Source organism: Salmo salar, chromosome 27 (genome assembly GCF_965601325.2).
Source record: "Salmo salar chromosome 27, fSalSal1, whole genome shotgun sequence".
In the NCBI taxonomy this organism is placed as follows: Eukaryota; Metazoa; Chordata; class Actinopteri; order Salmoniformes; family Salmonidae; genus Salmo; species Salmo salar.
The window spans coordinates 18835431-18860559 of NC_138317.1; the positions used below are offsets into that span (position 1 = coordinate 18835431).

At 44.7% G+C, this 25129-nt stretch overlaps 1 protein-coding gene across 2 annotated transcripts in view; it reads right to left on the bottom strand.

Moving 5' to 3' along the window:
• LOC106588581 (protein Jumonji) overlaps nucleotides 1-17823 on the bottom strand; it is a 97434-nt gene extending 79611 nt beyond the window's left edge. Inside the window, exon 1 of one of the 2 annotated variants that reach the window (XM_014177727.3) lies at nucleotides 17245-17823. In XM_014177727.3, coding sequence (XP_014033202.3) covers nucleotides 17245-17289 — 45 coding nt within the window. In that variant the 5' untranslated portion in view covers nucleotides 17290-17823. The remainder of the gene's footprint in view (nucleotides 1-17244) is intronic. The other variant, XM_082970075.1, reaches the window with a different exon arrangement.
• Nucleotides 17824-25129: the final 7306 nt, after the last annotated feature.

Below are 25129 nucleotides of genomic sequence, written 5' to 3' on the forward strand. Positions count from 1 at the left end.
GCTATTAAGGAATCATTTCACTGTAAAGTCTACAACTGTTGCATTTCGGTGCATGTGACAAATACATTTGATTTGAGCTTAACATTTCACAGCTTCTGACATCACAAGGCACCGACAGCGAGAGGAATGACTGAGAAAGAGTTTCCCTTTGGTGACAACACTAGTTTCCTTCAGCTCAGTCTCATGACCGAGGAGGATCTCAGAAACATTCATCAACAAAGCAAGGAGCTTCTGGTAGGCGATACACTGAGATGAGTAAAAACCACTTCAGATATTGATGTCATCTTCCTAACAACCCACTCAGGTTAAAACCAACATAATGATTGGATGTGATGCAGGGAGGAAGCGCTGAGGAAACTACTGTGACTCAGCCATCCTGAATCATTCTTTCATGTCTTTATCATTATTCTACAGACAGAGGTTCTCATGAACACATTTCTGCTGGGTGGGAAAGTTTGCGAGACAGCTAAAAATAAGCTTGATTCCAGCACACAGGAGGAGGCTGCAGAGAATTAAATGTCCATTTTGACAGCACCATAAACTCAAACTGGAGGTCCTCGCCTCACCCGGATGGCTCCTAATTGTGTACTTCCTTATCAGGCAACTCCTTCCTCCATCCATCCCATATCTTCTCCCTTTTAAAAGAAATCTGTCTTCACTTCCACCTGGCTGTTGAGGCTGGCTGGGTACCAGTGGGCTCAGAGAGGGGGGCCATCAGGCTGCCAGAGGAGAAGTCTACTGGACTGCCAGTCTAGGAACTAAAACACCATGGAAGTGGTTCAGTTTTATCTCCTACAGGCAGGAGAGATGGGTTCAGGTTGTGAGTTGTGATCAGTGACAAGTTTATCCTGTTCTAGTCAGGCCACGGTCACTTTTACTTGATCAATAAAATACCCAACTCATTCAAAATCACAGTATTTGTCTAGATTAGAATAATCAATATAGTTAGTTATATTTAGCATTGAACTAGGGCAGACAGAAAATACATTAGAGGGATGATGACAACACTAGAGCCACGTCTGCACGCAGACTGTACCCACCTCCAGCTGATCCGAGCTACCTCAGTCTGCATTCACATGTTACTCATCCTCTGGGCCAGATCTACGTGTATGACAGGAGTGGGGAGGAATGAGGGATAGCTCAAAAAAATAAATATTAAAAGCGGGAGAGGGGAAGAGCTCAAGAAAGCAACTTGAATTGAGCTCAGTGGTGCTGTGCTATAAGAGGCTGCCAAGCAGACAAAGCATCAGCCAAAAGAGAAACCATGAGTGCAGAGATCAGCCTCAGGGAGACCCAATTACACAGTCACACGTACACCCTTGCGCCGTCACTTCCTCACACACAGGCCCGTATTGACAGTCACACAGGGGGCCTCTGCATGAATGCTTAAAAGGGTTCTCCTGGTTAAGATGAGCTATAGTGTGGCAGGGAGGGCCTAGGGAAACTAGGGAGCCACCAGGACTGTAACCCCAGTAGACAGACAGATCGTACAGAAGTAGCTGGCCGAAACATATGTTACTCAAAGAGCAGCCATTGATATTGCTCCCAGTCCTTCTCCCACCTTCTCACACCACTGTCGCTGCCAGAGGACATTGCCAGTCAAAGTGTGACATGTCAGTGCACCACTAGTCTCTTGTTCATCTGCTCAATTGAAAACGTGTGAGTCTTTTTCCTCTGGTTCCTCCAAAACTCCTCTACAGCCAGTTCACTGCAGTCCAGCCAAGTCAGTGGTGGGGATTTTGATTTGAACCAGACTAACCAACTACGTATCCTCAATAGCAATGTTAACCACACACACAACCATAAAACGGCATTCCTATTTTCTCGTGATTCTGCACAGATTTATTCCCTGACCTCTAGAACATCCTTTTCTATAAAAGCTACTTCGGAAACACTTGGAAGATACTGTATTGGAGTAGGCAGTTCTGTGGGAATACCTTTGACAGAGGAAGTTCCCCTTGTTCTAGCCAATGTGATTCCATTGTTTTTCCTCAGGTTCACACACACTCATCTCCAACTTAACACGTGTAACTGTACCACCTTACGTCACATCGTAGGCAACTTCAATTAAGTTATGAACAAAGGCTTCCATGATATGGTATGAAGAAACTCCCCCATCTTCCTGCGTTTCGCCTCGTAGAATAAAGCTAAGGCTACCATTGAACACAGAAAGCTTTGTTTCCATACCATCACTTTCCCTCAGCTCCCACACACACACAGTCTGCTCCCTGGGATCTCCATCCACATGATGTAATGCTTTGCTAGACTCACACTACGGTCTGTTCTCTCAGTTTTTAATTGCCAACAGACCAGGTTACCAGAGGAAAACTGTGGCATCATCTTGGGCCAAAGATTAACAGCTAATGAGACCAGACTATTTCTTGCAAATCAGTGATGTTCGTTTTCCATTTCCCCTTCATCGGAAGGTCTGAAATTATGAATCAAATCAAATTTATTTATATAGCCCTTCTTACATCAGCTGATACCTCAAAGTGCTGTACAGAGACCCAGCCTAAAACCCCAAACAGCAAGCAATGCAGGTGTAGAAGCACGGTGGCTAGGAAAAACTCCCTAGAAAGGCCTAAACCTAGGAAGAAATCTAGAGAGGAACCAGGCTATGAGGGGTGGCCAGTCCTCTTCTGGCGGTGCCGGGTGGAGATTATAACAGAACATGGCCAAGATGTTCAAATGTTCATAAATGACCAGCATGGTCATATAATAATAATCACAGTTGTCGACGGTGCAACAAGTCAGAACCTCAAGAGTAAAATGTCAGTTGGCTTTCTAGGTGGTTCTCTCATAGTGAAACTCCTGACACGAGTCTTCCTGTCAGACGGCAGTGGGGATACCCTTATCAGGTATCATGGACACTAGCCGATGACCCACAATGCCACACTAGTGATGGAACCATCTGAACAGGAAGAGCAGCCAGAAGGATCCTGTCTGGTCGCCATGGGGAAAAACTGGACATTTCCCTGCAATGCTGCCATCTAGCTATCCCATAGGAATAAATAATTAACCCCCCCCCCCCCCTTTCTTCAGGCCGGGACTGATGGAAGTTTCTCAACCACGCCTCAGTAGAACCTGGAGAATTCACCCAACAGACTAGGGTTGGTTGGTCGGTCACCCACTTACGGTGACTTTCACTTATTTGGACAGGCCTACTCATTCAAGGGTTTTTCTTTATTTGTACTAATTTTCCACATTGTAGAATAATAGAAGACATCAAATATGAAATAACATATGGAATCATGTAGTAACCAAAAACAAGTGTTAACCAAATCAAAATATATTTTATATTTGAGATTCTTCAAAGTAGCCACCCTTTGCCTTGACAGCTTTGCACACTCTTAGCATTCTCTCAACCAGCTTCATGAGGTAGTCACCTGGAATGCAGTTCAATTATCAGGTGTGCCTTGTTAAAAGTTCATTTCTGGAATTTCTTTCCTGCAATAGTAAAAATAAAAGAACCCCTGGAATGAGTAGGTGTCTAAACTTTTGACTGGTACTATATATCAAATACAGGGGAATTTCTGCCAATTATCTTTGCATGAGTGTGCATGTTTGTGTGTGCCAGTCTGAATGCTGGTAAATGTGATCGTCTAAATTATGAAAGGAGGAGAAAAGAAGAGCAGAGACCGGAGGGATGGCTTAGTGACCAGGGTCTGTGGAACGCTCTAGTGAGTGAGAAAGAGGGGAGGAGCAGGAAGAGAGAGAGCCCTTACTGACAGATAAGATTATTTTGGAGCCTGGTGTGGTGGAAACGCACACAGACCGGCTCCATGCTTCCTGAGTTGATGTTGCCATGCATGAGAGTTAAGACAGGAGTGTTGCCCACTTGTAGACTAAAAACAACATCATTTGGGATTCCATGCAGTTTGATAAGGGTGATAGAAGCTTCAAATAATCTTGAGCCAACAATACACAGAAGGGGGGGGGGGGGGGGGTACCTCTGTGAAACTGCTGTGGTCTTAATATTTTATTGATACAGTACATTGATCTCTATTCAGCTTTACGTTCAGGATGCTTTACGTCAGCACCAGCTCAGGGCTGGATGGTACAGAGCACCCCGAGAGCAGTAGGGCCGTGGCAGTGCCATCCTGAGCTTGTTTCAGCTCCTATTAGCCATTTAAACACATGATAAAACCCAGGGGAGGGAGACTTACACACACACACCCCCCCAAGAGTCCCTCAAACCACAGAGTCTGGTTACACTGCTGCTCGCCTATCAAAAGCACTTTGTTCTGCCATGGAGACCTCGACCAACTACACAGCAGAGTGAGCAGGGAGCTTGGCAGGGATTGGCCAAGGCATGTGGGTGGCTCCGCCCATTCTCCCCCCATGCCCTAACAACAGCAGCATGATGGTCTCTCCCTCTTCGCTTCCTTTCTCTCCTCAGCAGACTAACTGCACTCAATCTCTCTCCCTCCAGTTCTGTCGCACTCCTTCTGTTCATAACCCCTTTCCGGTCCCGTTTTGCCAGTCTGTCTGTGGAGAAGCAGTCATTATTCTCCACCACCTATCTCCATTTCCCCCCTCAACCCTATCACTCGTCAGTCCATTTCATGTCTGCAGCACGACACTGAACAGACCCCTCCAAGCACAGGGGTTCAGCGGTCACACACACACGCGCCTCCTGGGCCTCTTGCCTAGGGGCTCAGAAGCAGTGGGAAGTCAAGCTGGTTGCTGGCGGAAGGAAACACTGAACAGAAACACAGTAGAGAGGCTGAGACAGCAGAGGAATATTGCTCTACGCAGGTCTGCCTGACGCAGCACAGCGAAGGGTTGACGAGGCCTCTGATCTGACCTACTTTTCAAGCGTCACTACAGGAAGGTAACAGAGTAAAAATGGCGGACGGTCAGTTCCTCTATGACTCCTCAGGTCCACATAAGACCAGGTGAAGCTCTGTTTCATCTGGTGAAGAGATGGGTGGGGGTGGTCTGTGTCATTGTGGCTCTCCCTCGTTCCACGCTGAGCAGAGCAGCAACAAAGAAAGAGAGGCCCTTCCCTTCAGCACAGAAAGGTGTTAGCAGCAGCCTGTGTGTGTGTTCGCACGTGCGTTACTATATCCAGCAATTTGTCCAGGCTGTACCATGGATGGCCCAGGTGGAGGCGGACAGCCCACGTCTCTGGGAGTGCGAGCAGAACAGACACATGGCCCTCGAACACAGCTAGCACCTGTCCGAGCAGGAGCAAAGCTGCCTGGTCCACATAAAAAGGAAGGTGAGGAATAGGCTTCTCTTTTGAAGAGTGACAGTGAGACAGACCCTGGACAGAATCATGCAGCAAGGTGTGAGAGCAGTGACGAGCAGTGGCTCTTTTGAGGAGATGGAGAAACTGTCTGACAGTCTTCCTCTACTGTGAATGGGCAGTTTAATTACTATTGACTTATTTTGTAGAAGTAGTACAGATAAGGTCTAATAAAATAAGATTTGATTGTATGATGAATACATTGAATAAAGAATGAATTATAACTTCACAAAAACATGGTGGTGTGTGTTCTTATGAGGATACTTGCCTTGTGTACCTGTCCTTAGAAAATCTGTTTCTAATTCCAACTTTCTTTGTCCGTCGTGGCTTTAGAAAGGAAATGTTATTTTCAGCAGAGCACAGCTGTGCATAAATCTCACACATCCCTATTCAGACAACTGCCTTTGTCCAAACAGCCTTGAAGAATAAAAGACAGTTAGATGTAGACAATACATTGATACTGGACTTAGCAATCCGCTTCAGTCCCATCCTCCTTTGTAAATACATAAACTAGATTCAAATAAAAAATATCACGGCACATAAGACCTTTAACACTGCACGTTTAACGCGGTTCTCCATTGTTTGTCATAAGAAATATACAACAATTAAATAGGGCCAGCTGTCAATCAGCCATTGTAAGAGAAGCTGAATGAGTGAAGGTCCGGGTGCTTTCCAGATCCACGTTGTTGCTCAGTGTAGAATCACTGCTGTACAATCACTGGTCTCAAATTACCATACAGTTGGCCTACACCACGCATGGCCGACCACACCGTTAAACACAAACACCTGCAGACATCAGGTTAGTGGGAGAGAAGGAACAGGTACACACACACACACACACACACACGAAGTGGGGGGCATGTGGCATTGTCACAGAGTCGCTTTCAGAACGGACAATGGCAGCATGGACGGAGAAGACAGGCAATGAACAACAGAGTGTAGGGGTGAGGAGAAACCACAGAGGAAAAGTTTATAGAGTAGGAAAAATAAAAAGGCAGTAGTAGTTGTACACCTCACAAAATGACCCTCGCACCATCACTATATTTGGTAAATACTTTAACTTTCGTTGAACTGCACTGTTGCTTAAGGGCTTGTAGTAAGCATTTCACGGTAAGGTCTACACATGTATTCGGGAGCAGGTGACAAATAAAGTTGGATTTGATTTGTATTGGAGTTATTTTTTCCTCAGAGAGCAAAAGGAAACCTTGTATTAAAGCTATTCATCAAATCATGTGAGACAGAAAGAAACACTTGGCCCTGAACACAAACCTGAAGTCGAGAGAGGTAGAGACGCCAAGACGTCCTACTGACTGATATAAGGTGATAATCTAAATTTGGCTGTCAATCTGTGGGCTCACTGGGAACAGTCGCGTGTTTGAGGAAGAGAGGGCTGCTTTTGGAATCAATTCCTCTGACAGGTTCTTCATACATCAATGCCCTCATTTGGGGAGAGAATATGCACACTGCAGAGTTACACTCAGCTTTTCCATGAATTAATTTCACAGGACTGAAATAAAACAGTATGGTTTAGACTAGCTTCTCTCTGGTGAGAAGGGAGAACATTAAACCAAACTTGCATGAAGAACTACTGTATACATTTATCAATGAATGAAACGCATTTAGACCTTTATAAATGAATGGCAAATAACCAGCTCCAATACATCAGAACTGAGTATAGTCAAACTCAAACATCTGTTTCAGTGGCATGGACTGAAGAGAATTTAGTATAAATAGCCAACACAGCTGAGATTTAGTGTAGCCTACATCTCGCTGCTGAGAAGGCTGTGCACAGACCACATTTACACAAACATCATAGTGGTTCTATTAAACCTCATGGGATCCCAAGACACAGCGGGCCGTGTCTAGACTTGACAGTTCATGCAGCTTTGGTATTCTGATCATAGAGTTCTGATCATGGAATTCCGAAAGCGTCAGGAGTCTACACCTACATGTAAATGAGTCGTGTCCACATGTGTCCGGAATCCTTTTTGCCGCACTATATTCAAATGCCAGTATGCATTCTACAAAACGGTGGAATAGGCAAAATTATAATAAAATCGCAACTGATGGCAGTAGCTAACCTCTGTAGTTAACCAGCAAGCAATGCTAAAGGGATTGCAAACGAATGAGCATATCTCTAGTCAAACAAATTTGTTTTTCCTTCTAAATATGAACTAGCTGGCTAGCATTGATGAGGCCTGCAAACATGTTCCTCGTATGCTAGGAATGCATTTCTGGAGACTGGTGGGAGGAGTGCTGATGACGACACCCACTGTATGCGCTGTCGGTAGCCTGACTGCATTCAGACGAAGGAGAAATTCCCACACAATGCATCCCTGACCACCTGATGTGGTCAGCCAGATCTGAACACAATTAGACCACAAAGCGACTTTTGTACATCTAGACCAGTCTTTTCAATGCGTTCTTTGTATTCTGATAGCAGGAGTCGCATGTAAGTGTCAAGTGTAGACACGACCTGAGAAACTACGAGTCAAAGGCATTGTGAGTTTCTCTGGAGTGGGGAAAGACAGGGGGAGGGAGGCAGACTGACAGTTTCACGGTACTGTGGTTTGAGGACAGACGGAACAGGGCACACATCTGTAGCTGTCGCTCACAACCAAGCCGAGCGATTGACAGCCAGGGGGATCCATGCAGCACCGTGCTCCCAGAGCCATGTTCCCAGTCAATTAGTAGTGGGGAGAAGAAGAAAAGAAAAAACTAGGCTCATGGGAGAGCACAGGGGTAGCAGGAGGGTTACTCTTACACCAAAACATAGAAGTATTCTGCACTCTGCAGCTCCCATCATGCACCATCACTGCGGTTGGGGAGCTGTGTTGATGCAAGCGTGAGGCCGGGCCCCAGCACAGCCAGTAGAGCGCTCTGACTGAGCTGAGAGACGCAAAGCTGCTTTGTCCCGTCCGTAAACGTCCAGGGTCAGAGGGTTCACAGCATACAAACGCTGTGCTTAACCCCTAACCGACCTACCAGCCATGTTCCAGGAACCAAAACAATAGCAGCAGAAAATGTCATTTGTTTTTCCTCAGCACTACGGTTACTCAATATAGTCCAGGCGTTTGACCATCATATTTCAACCGTATTCATTTTATTCACAAGCCATTCTCCTTTGACGTTCAAACAAAGTAGGCCTGAAAATGACCCATAACAATGGACTATTTCTCTGATGGAGAGAGAAGTTATTTACAACAGGAGGAAAAAAAAGCCAGACAGCCAGCAGCAGCCGTGGCTTCAACAGATTCATGCCCCATAAAAATAGCGGTGGATGGATTTCAGAGAGTAGAGTCGCCTGCCAGATGCTGGGAGACTAAATGATTATGTTAGGTTGTAGTCGCACTACACTGCTCTAACTGTTAGCTGGAGGAAAACAACTATCAGGGCCAACAGAAATTAAGTGGAGGATTTCATGTGGTTTAATGAAGCTGTGCGCTCCGTTCTCCTGCAGCAGGCCCAGTGTCACCAACAGGACACACTGTGGATGACAGATACAAGCCGCTAGTGATTAGCTGGCCTGGACTTTACAGGCCAGTTTGACTGGGAGGGAGAAACTTCAACTGTCACTAAAGCGCTCTCTTTCTGCGGAGACAATGAGCGGACTGGTAGAGTGAAGCTCAAAAGAGATGGCTGCAGGAGAGAAGGCTGAGTGTAATGCTAACTGTCAGGGAGATAAGATTAGCCGTTACTCTACTGGTAATGGAGGAGACCGCAGCAGAACAGACAGTTGACAGGAAGCTGACCACAGAGGGGCCCCAGCCTGGCTCTACACCGTGCTAATGCTCTGGGCTCACTGACATGGACATACATCCAACACGGTGTTGGCTTCTTACACCACAGCCTTTAAATCTAATAGCCAAAAGAAACGAATAGAGAAAAAGATCCATGCCAGTATAGCTCAAACACATTTGTTGTATCTCTTGTTCTGGCAATTATCACACACTGTGTGGGAGGAAAGATGTTTGATATGCTTTTTACACAAACCACTGCTGAGAAAAATCATGATGAAAGTGACCATTCAGAGTGCAGGGCTATATGACTGTAGATTACAGCGGGCCAGCCTGCTCCCAGACACAAAGCCAGGTGTTTAGCGGAGCTGCTCAGGTTGTTTGGGGCTCACAACACTAAAGCCCCTAGCTTGCACAGAGCTGCAGAAAACAGGCAATTAAGTAGTGATTTTCACCTCATAGCCTGGCCCGTTTCCTCACAAAGAACCACGCTGCAGCCTGGGGACTGGAGGAGAGGCCCAGGGAAGGAGCTGCAGGGGTAGGACGGGGTGGTGTTACTGGGAGGCAGCGTACTGTGGGGCCGTGCGCAAAATATTATGATGTATGAGAAACGATTAGATCAGATACAGAAGGGAGGGAGGGAAGGGTCCCCAGCAGACTAGAGAGAGGAGCAGCAGGGTTGATTCATACCTCTATCCCTTTCTCACTCCTTCCTTCCTTCTCATTCTCTCCCTCTAGTTGGTAATTGAGCTCAAAGGGATCCTGTGGAGGTGAAATAAACATACTTTGTCTCAGGCACACAGACAAACCTGGTTGCCACGGAGACAGACACCTAGTTACCAGGGTGTCACCGCTTACAGGATCCTCTGCCAACGTCACAGTAAACAGGAGAACCAGTCCCACACCTCCTGTCCTGTCAGGCCAAGTCACAGTCACGAAGCCCCACACCAAACCATGGCTGCTGCCTCAGCCAGTGGGTCTGGCAGATTGTCCAGTGATAAAAGGTACTCAGAAGCTTCTCCTTCAAGGTTGGCAAACGGTTCCACTTCACCATGTCGGAGCACTAAGCCAAGTAAGACCATTCAATAACCAGAGGACTAAATGGCTGCCTCTCCTCCACTTGCTCTCCATTGAGGTAGTAAATGTGGCAACAATGACTGATAGGAGTAATAATGCCTCAGTTGATTTCAGTGGAACTGTTATTTACAGTACCAGGTAATGGTTTTCTGGTTTCATTCAAAATACAATAGTGTGCTATTAAAGGGAATAGGCCTCAAAGAGCTAGTTCTGTCAGGCAATGCCTTAGTTGTGAAATACTTGAAAGAGCACAAGAGTGTAAATTGCCACACATTTCATACCACAGTAAGTCATGCCTCTCAGCCTGTTACCTACAAACGCCATTCAGTACAGTCTGTGCAAAGCTACTTTACAGTCTAACTTCAACTCTCCACTACGTTCAGACACTGGAGTGTCGGGTCTGAAAACAGACCGATGGACGCGCCATTCTGCCCAGACTCCAGCAGTTGCTATAGTAACGGAGTGGCTAGGCCCCCTCCGATGGCATGGAGAATAAAAAAATAAATAATAATAAATTTTAAAAAACACTTCTGGTCACTATGGTAACCCTGTCTTTAGGTGACTCCCAGATTCAGTTTACATTACATGGCAGAGTTGGTTTGGATTGAACTGCTATGATTACCAACTGAAGCATTACTAAATCTCATACTCTGTCCTCAGTATACTATAGACCTCGATAGACATCTATAGGCCTAAATGGCTATAGTGTAAATCTGCAGAAAATGACCAATGTAATGAGATTTAAGCAAGGCTGTACAGTATATGGATCTGACGTGAGCTACATATATTGTATGAAGTGATCAACATTAAGATCAGTTTCCAGACCCGGCTCTGTCATCAGCAACGGTAAAGATTGAAATTCTACCCGCGACAGACCCCAATTTAATTATTTCTATCCTCTTTAGTTCTCAGACTGTCACAGGTTGTGGTTTTTAGTGCTTCCTTTGGGAGGGTTATTTGATCCAGGGCCAGGGGGCAGGGCCAGCCTTTCAGCCTGGGCTTTGGCTCCCTTCCCTGGGTGTACCAAACACTACAGTCCCCTGCTGTGAGGCCTAGTGAAAACTTAGCAGCTAGAAGTGCCATTAAAATGCTGCCATTGTGCAGAGACGAGATCAAAGAGGCATTACTTTTGACTGAATCAGATTTCTGACAATTCTTCTATTTTAAATATTAATCCCACTGTTGGGTCATAATGAACATATGTCAACGTGCTTTATGAAACCACATATTGTGAATAATCTTTATACGTTTCAGGCCACCAAGACAACAGCAGCTCTCTAATGGCATGTGAGGGACAGAATGTGTGGCTAACCAAACTCCTGGCCTCATGCGTTTAGCTGACCCACAGGGACAAAGCACAGGGTGCCTGTTTATGGTGAGAGAGGGAGAGGCGAGGTGAGGTATTCCAACAGTTTACACTCCATCTATCTGGGGAAGCTTCCAATGTTTCCTTTGGCAGTCTGAAGCCAAACAACAAAATGTGGGAAGAATGCAGCGAGGAGGGAGCGGAGAGAAGAAACCACCAAGGAGACGGATCTCCCGCCAAACAGATGAATACAAAACACACTACAGACAAATATACACGAGCGTTGTAAGCAGCAAGATATCCCACCGCCAACCCCTCCACAGCAGTTTAGAGGAGATTCTCTGGCTAAGCGGGAGAGAACTGCCGTAGCATCTGCTCTCATGCTGATCCCACTGGAAACGGTGTCGCTCTTTGCACCTGGCTGAGTAATGACACTGAGGGAATAAAACTAAAAAAAACAAACTCTGTATTCTATTACCAGACAAGATGGAGCAGGAGACTAATGTGTTTCTCATGGTGCTGGTGCACACAGCGCTGTAACTAACTCGCCTCCATTGACCTAAAAAAAACAACAAAAAACATCTACGGTTTCTTGCCTCCCCACCTTTGAGCTGTGCGAGTCCACCACCCCCCCCCCCCCCGCCACTCGGTCCCCACAAAGCCAATGCAGCCCACCCAACTACTCCAGCATTTTATAGTGAGCAGAGTACACGCTGCAGCCACTTACTGCACAAGCTCATTACTGTAGTAAATCGAGAGGGGAGCTGCCACCCAGAGTTAGGCCTGTCCTCAGAAGGGGGCGACGCTTGTTGAAAAGGCTGCATTAACATGCACTGAGGGAGAGGTCATCTTTCGGAAAACGACCCCGGCTTGTTCAAGGGCCTCAAATGACTGCAATAAAAATTTAAATAATAAAAAGAGATACCTTCATCGTCACAGTAAATATGACACCCGAGTAATGTTTTGACTCGAACTTAACCCGTGGATACGTCAACAGTGTGCCAATCTAACACAGCAGTGGCCAAAGGACCATGTGGGGCTCTCTGGCAAAAAAACAGATATTCTACAGCTACATATGAAATATAACCATTATATATACACACACCACTACAAACATCATTGCATCACCGATTTATATAGAATAAATTGGTGGAAACCTAGAACCCCAAACTACATAGAGAGTTTTGTAATGAGTACACTACGATTCAAAACTCAGACATGAGTAAATACGAGTCCTATAAATCACGTATAATACAGCTGTGTAATCTGACTGTCAACTAGATTTAGACATCGATTATAATGATTTATAAAACATGTTGAATAACAATATAATGGCTAAAACAGCCTCCTCGTTGCCTATTCAGCAGCTCATCACGCATCAAGGCATTAGGAGTCTAACGTGGATCAATATAGTCAGAATGGAACCTCTATTGCTTTATCCCTGGAGGCTTACTGCTGCCTGATGAAGGTAAGTCAGAGTGGTAGAAGGGGATCTAGAGATAATACCGGATTGACCGAGAGTGTATAACTGATGTGTCCAGCCCCAGCTCAACCATAGAAGCAGTCCATGCACTCACTCTCCGCAGGGTCGGTACAACACAGACGTTTATGGGTTTTCAACCTAACTTCCGTTTGCCCTAAAGAACAGATGTAGGGACTCCACTGAGGCGTCTTTTTAGGCCTGCTATGTTAGGTTAGTGGTTGGATGGCAGGACAGTGCAGTACTAATGGTTTCATTAGGCTTTACAGTCAGTAAGACTCCCTAGAAGTCTACCTCACTCTGAACACAACCCTCACCAGCTGAATGGGTTCGGCCAAGGTGTCTTGTTCATAAGGCCCTCCATCCGCCCCTGTTCTGCCCTCCAGTCACACCCATGCAGCCTACCTACCACCGTCAAGTGTCCTCCCACCTCAGGGCTGAAGCATGTTGAGGCAAAACCAAAGACATCTAAAAACGCTGATACATCTCATGGATTCAGAACGGATGAGCTTTGGCTGCCTCTCTCTCACACACACACACACACACAGTGTAGTGCAGCTTGTGTCCCTCTCAGGGCAGTCCAGCCAAACCCACAGGAGTAGGAAGACATAAATCATGGAACAAAATGAAGCAGTGCATTCAGTGAGAATATGTGGTATGCATGAGTCTCATACATACATATACTCTGAATAGTCCTTCAATACAGCAATGTCAGACAGTCTTATCGCAGAATAATCGCACATATGATAGAGTATATTTCAGCACATGATTACAATATCAAACAGTACATAGGAACACATCCTCCTCAGCACAGATATGGAGTCATTATCCATGGTATCAATATAGTCACCCCCCATTTGTATGATATCACAGCAGTTCATCTGCCTGGTACAGTATGGCACTACCCTGGTAGTTTAATAAAATAGTCCATGAGCCTGGCTGGTAGTTTGCCCATAAAGAGGTTGGTCTAATGAACAGAAAAGAAACTGTGGCCTTGTGCAGAGATTGTGCCGAGACGGTAACAGCTGATAAGAGAAAGGTCACATTACATAACAGGGTAACAGGGGCAGGGTGCGTGAAGTAAAGCTGTCATAAAAATCAGGGATAGACAGAACGGAGAATAGGAGGCGATGGGCTGGCTGCAGCTGATCACTGGCGGCCCAAATTAAATCCGGCAGTTTGGGGAGCTCCCGTAACGACGCGGTAAAGTGGAACATTTGCTGTTGGCAGACAGCAAAACACTGAGAACTGAATAAATCCATCAATAAATGCAACAGCATCAAAAGGCTGTGTCTGCCAGTTCCCTCTCTCCACGTACTGTGGAGATCCAGCTCTCCACGTACTGTGGAGTCAGTGGTCCCGCCGATATAAAGGAGGATATAACTATGATTAATACTAAGAATGCTTGAGCAAGAAGGTGGAGGGTAGTGGTGTAGAATGAGGTGTCTGAAACCTTCCTGTTGAAACCTACCTCACAGCATCTCACTGGCCCAGTTACAGTGCCAAGTTTCGTCAGGGCAGAACTGTGAACTCTGCTGTGTTACACACGTGAAGAAAACGAGGATTTAAAAAAAAGACCATCTGCATTAAAACAGAAGGTTAAATGAAGCACATTCAGGCTCAGGCCCACAAACTCTCATGGGTGGATATGAGGCAAGAATTTAAATAGTAAAGCTGAAGGACTGGGGGGGGGGGGGGCGAACTTTTACAGGCCTCGACCCCGGCCCCCTCTATTTTTGTTTCCTCTTTTTGTGCTCAACACACTGCAGTGGATTTTTCAACTTGGCCCTCATCAGTTGTGTGCCTGATGAAACAAACACTGACAGCTTCTTTACATTTGTAAAGACCCCTGCAGCAGCTGTGCTTATCCCACCACACAGCCAAGCTCTATCCCAGCACACAGAGGCCAGCCCAGCGCCACAAAGCCTGAATCAGAGGCAGCTCGATCCCACCACACATCCTGAGAACTCGCCCAGTCAGGACAAAATGGGCCTGGCTGCACGTCTCCTCTCAGTGGTATGTTCAGTTAAACTAATCACCACAAATCTAGCAACCGCTGCTACACAAATGACTTATTACACCCCCACCAAATTCACTGAATATACAGATATATAATTTCAGAGTGAGAGTGTTTGTGCCTCTAAAAATAAAATAAACATTTTTTTTGGGGGGGGGGGGGTTAACTTGTGTCCTATCAAAGGAGCGGTAACTGCCTTGTTTGCTTATTTAAACTTTTTTTTCCCCCCTGACATATGAACTTTAATAACATGGATGGAGCACATGGGGGAGAATCACAACTTACTCTTTTCCAGTGTTCCTGAGGAGCCAAGCATGGCTAATTGTCTAACGCTAATTAAGGGGACGTTAAACCAGAGGGGCCAAGAGTTGTTCTGAGGGGGAGGGTGTTGCGTTCTGAGTGGGGGGCCCCTGGGGGCCTGAGGAGAGGGGGGCACCTCCAGGTTGTTTTGTCGTTCGCATGGTTTGGTCTGACCAGATTTTTACCCCAGCTGCTGCAGCTCAGCAGATGTGACAGCCATGTTCTGTGCAGTCCAACTCCACACACAAACATAGCCATATAAGCATACATATATAATTACATAAGTTATGAATAAAATATCAGACAATTTTAGACTTCAGTCTTGATTTCCACAGTGTCCTTTTCGCTGTCAAATTATCTCACCTGTCCCAAAGAAAGTTGGAAATGTAGTGCATTGATTACTTTAGCATTGCAGTAAAAGTTGAGTATGTTAGGGAGAAACAGTATCACACTCTGGGGAAAGTATAGAGTATATGGACTGTGTAACTATATGCTTAACACTAAGGGAAATGAGTATTATTTCACCTCATAATATATAAAAGTATAACGTCTCAATCACGTTAGAGTGTAATGTTTGGGCAAGGCCACAATCACACCTTACGAGGAGCGAACTGTGCTTTGATAACTCAAGTGTCGTGGGCCACAAACAACAGGCCCACACGTGGCCAAAATGTTTTGAGATTAAATATATGGGAATAAAAACGTGCATCATCTGAAATTATGTTATTATTCAAAGTAGTCCATAATAACTTGACATTGATTTCACACGAGGAAAATTCACACGACGACACGCAGTAACGTGAGGGTTAAAGTCAGCCAAGGGATGTGCCAGTGTCTCAGTTTGAGAGAGTACGTCATTGTTTAGTTTGCGCCTGTTTTAAAACTCAATTTAAAATATTTAACATCTTTTGGGTTACACAGAGAGTACAAATCTTGAAATTACCTAAATTGGTATAGCCCCTTTGACAAATTCGCCGGTATTAGGTAGTTGCAGATAGAAAATGGTCGCTTCTTGACTCCCCTTCACACGAACCTCTGCAATGCGACTGAAACACCACCTCTTTAAAATTACACCAAAAACAAGTTCGCGTTTAATCTACTATCCCCTTTAACACTTCGTTTAGCGGCATCCGGGGTCTCTCGTCTGCCTAAACTTAAATGCGGATTTAGAAGAAGAAAAAAAATGTCCGAGAAGCTTTAACATTCTGACTCAGCAAGCTCAGGCTGCAATATATTCCATTCACTGAGGTAACACAGACGTGCAACACGCAATTAAAACGATCAGACCCTTTATCGTATATCACTGTTAGTAAACCAACACAGACAAGCAACTCCTCATGAGCGTTCCACTACGATTGTAAAATTATTATAAATTCTTCGCAAATGTTACATTTCCTAACCCCTGTTCTGCTTCCTCTCCCTACCGAGAAAATTAAAGAGCCACAGTCCACTCGTCATGGTCGGACCGTGCTTTTCAGTTACACTCATGTCACGTCAACATAACTAAAGTGAATGTTGTTGTGATATCCAACAGCAAAAGTGTTAATTTATAAATGCCACGGTGTATAGAGGGGCTGCTCAGGATGGGGGTATGCAACCCGTTATCAGCCATGGGAGATATGGCGGTCTCTCTTCGTGGCTCTGAAAGGGACTAAAGGAGAAAAATATATTTTGAAAACAATTAGCCAGCTCATGTGGAAAATTCTGACTTAAGTTGTTGTGTGTGGTTTATTGATTTCTCGTACAGTGATGATTCCTCAATGCGCATTGCCCTTCCATGGCGAGTTAATAATCAAATAAATAGCCTTGTCTGATGTTGAAGAACTGAAGCAACAGACACTATAAATATAAACAGACTCTTTCAAATCAAAGACGTCTAATTGATAACACATTCTACAACTTCAATATCTGAAAGGCAATTCGACCCCAGTAGGCCACAGCTGTGTAATGGTAACCTTCCTACTTCGTGATCGAAGTGGATGCATTTTCTTCGAAACAGGCGAATTGAACGTGCAAACTTGTAAAGGTCAAATTATTTTATGCACATTGGCCAATAATAAGAAAGTAGCTACTCACGTATTTCTTTTGGATGATATTCCTCTTAGGTCTTTCCTTGCTCATTCTGCAATCCAAAATATTTTGCTAAAGAGAGAATGGCCACATGAATTTCTTTCTTTGACTCTCGCTTCTCCCGGAGCACACCAAACACAATTTAAATCCCCGGTCTGTTGCGAGCTCTCTGGCTTTGTAGAATCCTCACTCTGGGTTTCCCTCAACGATCTGGTTTCTGTCGTTAGATTCCAAATTAAAGGTCCACGACGAACAGAGACGAACCCAAAACAAACTCACGTCGGCATAACATACTCAAAACAATTCACAACAAATAACTTCCATTCGCAAAAACCCCTCGGCGTTCTCTCTCCCGGCTATCCTGACATGAATATTCTAAAGGTATTAGTCTTATTTTAAAAGTCACATCTTGTTTGAGAAGAGGATATCAATCGAACCAAATAAATAAATAAAATAAAAAAGGTTCGATGTCCCGTTTTGGCTGGAGCTATCTGACGACGACTGTTGGCTACTCCAGCACCGCTGCTATTCTGAACGAGGCGAGCTTCTTTCTTTCCCAGGTTCAGCCTATCACATCCGTTACCATGGACAGCGGCAACTTTAAAAGACCGTTTTTCGGGCACCGGGTAAAAATTATTTTACAAAACGGGAGATGAATAATATATCACGGATAAAGTAGCCTACTTTGTTTGAAGGAATCGGATCTCCACACGTAGGCTAGTTGGTTCTTTGAAAATTACAAGTTACCACGTGTTTCCTATTTCTCCTCAGTGGCTTGAGCTATCAAGTGAAAAGCTGATCTGGATGCCAATCATATTTAGTGTGCAAATTAGCAACCTTGTTTCAAGCCCTCAATCTATGTAATAGCAATGCTACAAATTAATCAATAATATTCTGTTGCCAAAGTAAATACTGTTTTTAGCCCACAGGCCTACATTCACCTTCAGAATGGCATTGTGCATTGAGGTAAGGAAGGTGAAGTCAAGTACACCTTCCATCACAGCTACCATATTATTTTTGGGAAGCTTATAAAATGTAAATGTCATTTTTTCCCTCTAAGATTTAAGATTTTCAAAACTTGCTTCCTTGTTAAATTCACTCCAGATGTGCACAACTTCTGGCAGACTCACTAAACACCATTGAGAAATAGTCACCAGAATCAGAGATTATGCTACAGGACTGCTTTTGAGACTAACATTGACAAGCTAACCACCTCCATCACTGGAAAATGCATTGGCTACATTGTCCCCACATGAGGGTTCGTTGCTTCCCCAATCAAAAGCCCTGGATTAACACAGGTTGTTAATCCATTAAAGGACTACACAACCCTGAGGCTACTGCCAAGGATATGAATAAGTACAAGAAGTCCTGCTATGACCTCCATAGAGTCATCAAACGAGAAAATTGACAATATAGTAATAAGGTGGAATCATACTACACAGGCTCCGACTCCCGTCGCTTGTGGCAGGGGCTACAGTCCAATACGGATTAAAAAGGAAAAGCAACCGTGATCTGCCCAACGATGCCTCTCTACGAACTCAATGCATTTTATGCACGCTTTGACAACAACATCGTGCCGGGTGTGAGGGCCGTCACCAACCCAGAGGATTGGGTGATCTTGCTCTCCGAGGCAGACGTGAGAAAAGTCTTTAACCAGGTCAACACCCGCAAGGCCGCGGGTCCAGCCCGGTAGCACTCACTTCTGTAATCATGAAGTGCTTTGAGAGGCTGGTTATGGCACATATTAACTCCACCATCCCAGACGCCCTAGACCCAATTTGCATACCGCCCCAACAGATCCATAAATGACACAATCTCAATTGCTCACCACAACGCCCTCACCCATCTAGAGAAGAGGAAGACCTATGTGAGAATGCTGTTCATTGACTACAGCTTAGCGTTCAACGCCATTGTCCTCTCTAAACTCGTCACCAAGCTTAGGACACTGGGTCTGAACACCTCCCTCTACAACTGGATCCTGAACTTCCTGACAGGAAACCCCGGGGGGTGAGGGTAGGCAACATCCCCTCTGCCACACAGACCCTCAACACAGGTTCCCCAAAAGGATGTGTGCTTACTCCCCTCCTGTACCCCTGTTCACCCATGACTGCAGGGCCACGCACAACTTCAACACCATCATCAAGTTGGCTGACGACACGACGGTGGTAGGCCTGATCACCGGCAATGATGAGTCAGCCTACAGGGAGGAGGTCAGTGACCTGCCAGTGTGGTGCCAGAGCAACAACCTCTCTCTCAACGTCAGTAAGACCACGGAGCTGATCGTGGACTACAGGAAACAGGGGGATGAGCACGCCCCCATCCACACGGCCCGATCCACCCACATTGGCTGCAGTGGATCAGGTCGAGAGCTTCAGGTTCCTGTGTGTCCAAAGCACTAAAGACGTAAAATGGTCGGAATACACGCGCACAGTCGTGAAGAAGGCACGACAGCACCTCTTTCCCCTCAGGAGGTTGAAATGGTTTGGCATGGGCCCTCAAATCCTCAAAAAGTTCTACAGCTGTACCACTGAGAGCATCTTGACTAGCTGCATCGCTACCTGGTATGGCAGTACCACCACCATCGATCCACTGGCGCTACAAAGGGTGGTGCGAACAGCCCAGTACATCACTATATCAGGTGGTGTGGAAGGAAGGCCTGGAAAATCGTTAAAGACTCCAACTACCCAAGCCATAGTCTATTCTCTCTGCTTCGCATTGTCAAGCGGTGCCAGTGCATCAAGTCTGACACTAACAGGCTCTTGAACAGCTTCTATCCACAAGCAATAAGACTGATTCATAGACTGAGTTAACATTGTATTTTTATTGACCTTATTTACATTTTTGCACTGTTTCTATGCACACTCACAGGCCCTACACACTCACTCCATCATCTGCTCACTCACACATAATATATACATGCATTTATACTGACTCTACACACATGCACACCCACTCACATACAAGCTGCTGCTACTCTGTTTATCTTATATCCTGTTACCTAGTTCCCTTACCCCTATACTGTACATATCTACCTCCATCACTCCAGTATCCCTGCACATTGTAAATATGGTATTTGAACTGACCCTGTCAGTTCAGCCTTCGGAAAGTATTCAGAGGGGACAATGGTGCAACATCTCAAGACATCAGTCAGGAAGTTAAAGCTTGGTCGCAAATGGGTCTTCCAAATGGACAGTGACCCCAAGCAAACTTCCAAAGTTGTGGCAAAATGGCTTAAGGACAACAAAATCAAGGTATTGGAGTGGCCATCACAAAGCCCTGACCTCAATCCTATCGACAATTTGTGGGAAGAACTGAAAAAGTGTGTGCGAGCAAGGAGTCCTACAAACCTGACTCAGTTACACCAGCTCTGTCAGGAGGAATGGGCAAAAATTCACCCAACTTATTGTGGGAAGCTTGTGGAAGGCTACCTGAAACGTTTGACCCAAGTTAAACAATTTAATGGCAATGCTACAAAATACTAATTGAGTATATGTAAACTTTTGACCCACTGGGAATGTGATGAAAGAAATAAAAGCTGAAATAAATAATTATCTCTACTATTATTCTGACATTTCACATTCTTAAAATAAAGTGGTGATCCTAACTGCTCACTCACACATAATATGCACATGCATTTATACTGACTCTACACACATGCACACCCACTCACATACAAGCTGCTGCTACTCTGTTTATCTTATATCCTGTTACCTAAGACAGGGCATTTTTACTAGGACTAAATGTCACGAATTGTGAAAAACTGAGTTTAAATGTGTTTGGCTAAGGTGTATGTAAACTTCCGACTTCAACTGTATGTAGTTTTACTTGTGCATGTGACATTAAAACTTGAAAGACTCATGCTTCTTTCGTAAATGATGTCTGAGTGTTGGAGCGTGCCCCCGGCTATCCGTCAATAAAAAAGAAATCAAGAAAATTGTGCCGCCCTGTTTGCTTAATTTAAGGAATTAGAAACGATTTATTCTTTAACATTTGATACTTAAAGTACAGTATATTTTAGCAATTACATCGTTTTTTGGTATTTTTAAAACCAAGTACTTTTTTACTTTTACTCAAGTATTATTTTACTGTGTGACTTTCACTTTTACTTAAGGCATTTTCTATTAAGGTATCTTTACTTTTACTCAAGTATGACAATTGAATACTTTTTCCACCACTGCCATTCAGTTCGGTTCAACGTTTGCTACATTGCGTGACGGTTTGTACGCTGCTGAACAACATACTACTGAACAACATGTTTCCCTAAAACAGTGCGCACTGTTATTCGACATCCTTTGAGGTATGCTTTCTACAGTTCAGTGGGTGTAGCGAGGTGTGGCCTGATCAATATGTGTGTGGCCATTGCAAAACAGGTGCTGCACACACCATACACAATCCCATCTGGGCCTCCATAGTCCTCTTCTTCAACTTGTTATTCAGTACCGTTTCCGTTTAAATTAACATTAAACACCGTTCTGTTGTAGGCTACTAAACGAACCCCAGGTGAAATCCAGGCTACTGTAGAAAGTTACAGTAATAGAAGTGTGACAAATGCACATACACCATCAATATGACTCAAAATGAGCTTTTCATGTTAAAATTGACTCGAAGTTTAAATCGATTAATCATAGCTTACTGACCATGAATCTAAGCATTCTGCCAAGCCTTCCTTCACTAAAGTGGAACTGTAGGCATCTACCACCTCCTCCTCAACTAAGGGAAAATCTCCTCTCTCACCTGAGAACCAGTGATTTAGCAGTGAACAGGGAACCAATTAGTCAAAGGTTTTTGACTTAAAGTTCAGTAAACCTTCCTTCAAGTCGAAAGGGTCATATCCAAATATGTCTTCATTTCAGTGAACAAGAAGAGAAATGGTGTCACGACTTCCGCCGAAGTCGGTCGCTCTCCTTGTTCGGGCGACGTTCGGCGGTCGACGTCACCGGCCTTCTAGCCACCGCCGATCCACTTTTCATTTTCTATTTGTTTTGTCTCTGTTTTACACACCTGATTTCAATCCCACAATTACTTGTTCATTATTTAACCCTCTGTTCCCCCATGTTTTTTTGTGAGTGATTGTTTATTGTATTTTCGGTCTGTCATGGTGTGCGTGTATTTGTTACTTTGTATATCTGACATTTTGAGTAAAGTACATTGATTACTCATATCTGCTGTCCTGCGCCTGACTCTCTACACCAGCTACACCTAGGACCCATTACAAATGGTTTGAAAATGTACCACAATCCAGGAATGGAAGGTGTCGCTGTACTCCTTACTTTCCCATTATCCCATTCGGCAAATTGAGAAGGTTGAAATACTGCTAGTTATTAATGAAACTGCCTTTTTCATCATTCTAGGTAGCTACTGATGAATGAGCTACAGCTCATTTAATTCCACAACACCTCCAGCAGCTACTCACCCAATTGCTTGGCGTCGCATTTTCATGGAATCCAATGGGCTGATTTAGCATTAGCTAGCTTATAATGCTGATGGAAAAGGTTTATTAAAAACGAGCAGTATTTCAATCTTCTTAATTTGCCTATTGGCAGAATTAGGAGTACAGCGACATCTTCCATCCCTGGATGGAGGGCGATTTTCAAACTGCCATCCCCCTGCATCTCTCTAATTCAGAGGGGTTGGGTTAAATGCGGAAGTACATTTCAGTTGAATGCATTCTGTTGTGCAACTGACTAGGTATCCCCTTTCCCTTTCTCGTTCACAGAGATTAAAATATTTGGCATATGACTGTTTTCGACTTGCAAAGTCAACAACTCTACTGCCTTCTGTTACTCAGAACATCCCTACTGGTCCCTACACTGTCAGGGCTTATCATTGCTTTGAAGTCATCCAAACTGTGTGTGTGTCTGCGTCTTGAAGGACTGATCAGCAGGATCTCGGTTGGTTGTGATGACTGTTTGATGACTGGTTTCTCTTCCTCCTCAGTGACCTATCAGGAGGAATGACGAGGCCTACATGTTGATGCAGTTTGTGAAGGGAAGACTGTGTAGACCAGAGGAGGCTGGTGAGGGGAGGACGGCTCATAACAATGAATGGAGTGAATGGAATGGTATCAAACACATGGAAACCAGGTGTGTGATGTGTTTGAGACCATTACATTTATTCTGTTCCAGCCATTACTATTAGCCCATCCTCCCATTTTAAAGTGCCACCAGCCACCACTGGTGTGGACCTGTGTGATGTGGGTATGTACTGTTACTGTTGTTCACAGCAGCAAAGTCAAGCCTCTGAGATCATGTCAAAAGGGAAGGTAAAGTCTCTTCTGCTGTTGTATTGGCTCTTTAATAAGCTAAACAACATCAGTCTATTCACACTGGGGATGGATCAGGTGCACTTCCTGATGATAGTGAACCGAAGTGCTGAAATGAGCCCTACAGGGAACAGATGAAAACCAGTGCATGAACATGCAGATTTCATTATAATCATGCAACGAGAATGGGATATCACTCCCCAGCATGTTTGATGTAGATTCAGCACCATGCTCACAGTGATCAAAGCGGTGAACTTGTCCATGAATGAACAAACACTATGAATCAATATCTGGCAGATCAATAAGCCACAGTGAAACCTGCAGATGACGTTATATTATGGATCTGATTAAATGCGACCAGCCTCCAGACTTCACACTGATCCCAGTTAACCACACGGTTGTTAGACTTTATATAATAACTTTCATTTATAAGCCATTGTCAGATCATTTGTAAGGTATGTGTTAATGATTTGCTGAACATTTGTAAATCTTTATTACTAATTTATTAAATATCAGTAAGCTATTTATAAACTGTTACACTATAATAATGTCCGTTATTGTATAGGGATAAATATATTTTTTTTATCATAATTTAACTCGTCAGTGATGTGCGACCTTGATGTAGAAACATAAATAGTTCAGTTAATGTTTTGGACATGAGTTACGTCTTTCTGTTTTTCCATGTCCTCCTGCTCCCAGGGGTTCTGTGGGGCTCTGTCCTGTTTAGTGACATTTAAGCCCACTATTCCTGCCTGGCCCCTGATCACTAATCCTGCTTGGCCCTTGATCACTAATACTGCTCGGCCCCTGATCACTAATCCTGCCTGGCCCCTGATCACTAATCCTGCTTGGCCCCTGATCCATAATCCTGCTTGGCCCCTGATCACTAATCCTGCTCGGCCCCTGATCACAAATCCTGCTTGGCCCCTGATCACTATTCCTGCTGGCCTCTATTCACTATTCCTGCTGGCCTCTATTCACTATTTCTGCTGCCCTCTATTCACTACTCCTGCCTGGCCCCTGATCACTAATCCTGCCTGATCCCTATTCACTATTCCTGCTGGCCTCTATTCACTATTCCTGCTGGCCTCTATTCACTATTCCTGCTGGCCTTTATTCACTACTCCTGCCTGGCCCCTGTTCACTAATCCTGCCTGATCCCTGTTCATTATTCCTGCAGGTCTCCATTCCAAATGCATGTTCTCCACTAATAGCTGTAGATACACTTGACTTGATCTAGGGGCCCATGCAGGCCATGACGCTGAGCAGACAGACACGTTTAAACCTCCTCTTTAGAGTGCTGCTTTAACAGGCTGCTGTTTGGTGTTAGGTCTGCTCTGAGGTGGGGAGGTGGTGTGGAGGTGGATTGAGGAGTCTGACTGTGTCCCGATGGGCCGGGTGGGGGGGGGTTGATTAGAGTTTTCACTCCCCATGGTTTTAATTGGTGAGTGAGGCTGATCAGAGCAGACGGTGCTACTCAGACTGATGTCTCGTAGCAGAGTAAATGGAACGAGCGGGAGGTGCAGTGGAGGGAAAATACCATTAATTTAGCATGGCTAATAAAGCATTGACAAAAAGGGAATCCAAATTAATGTTGAGAGATCTTAAAAAATATATATATATATCTCA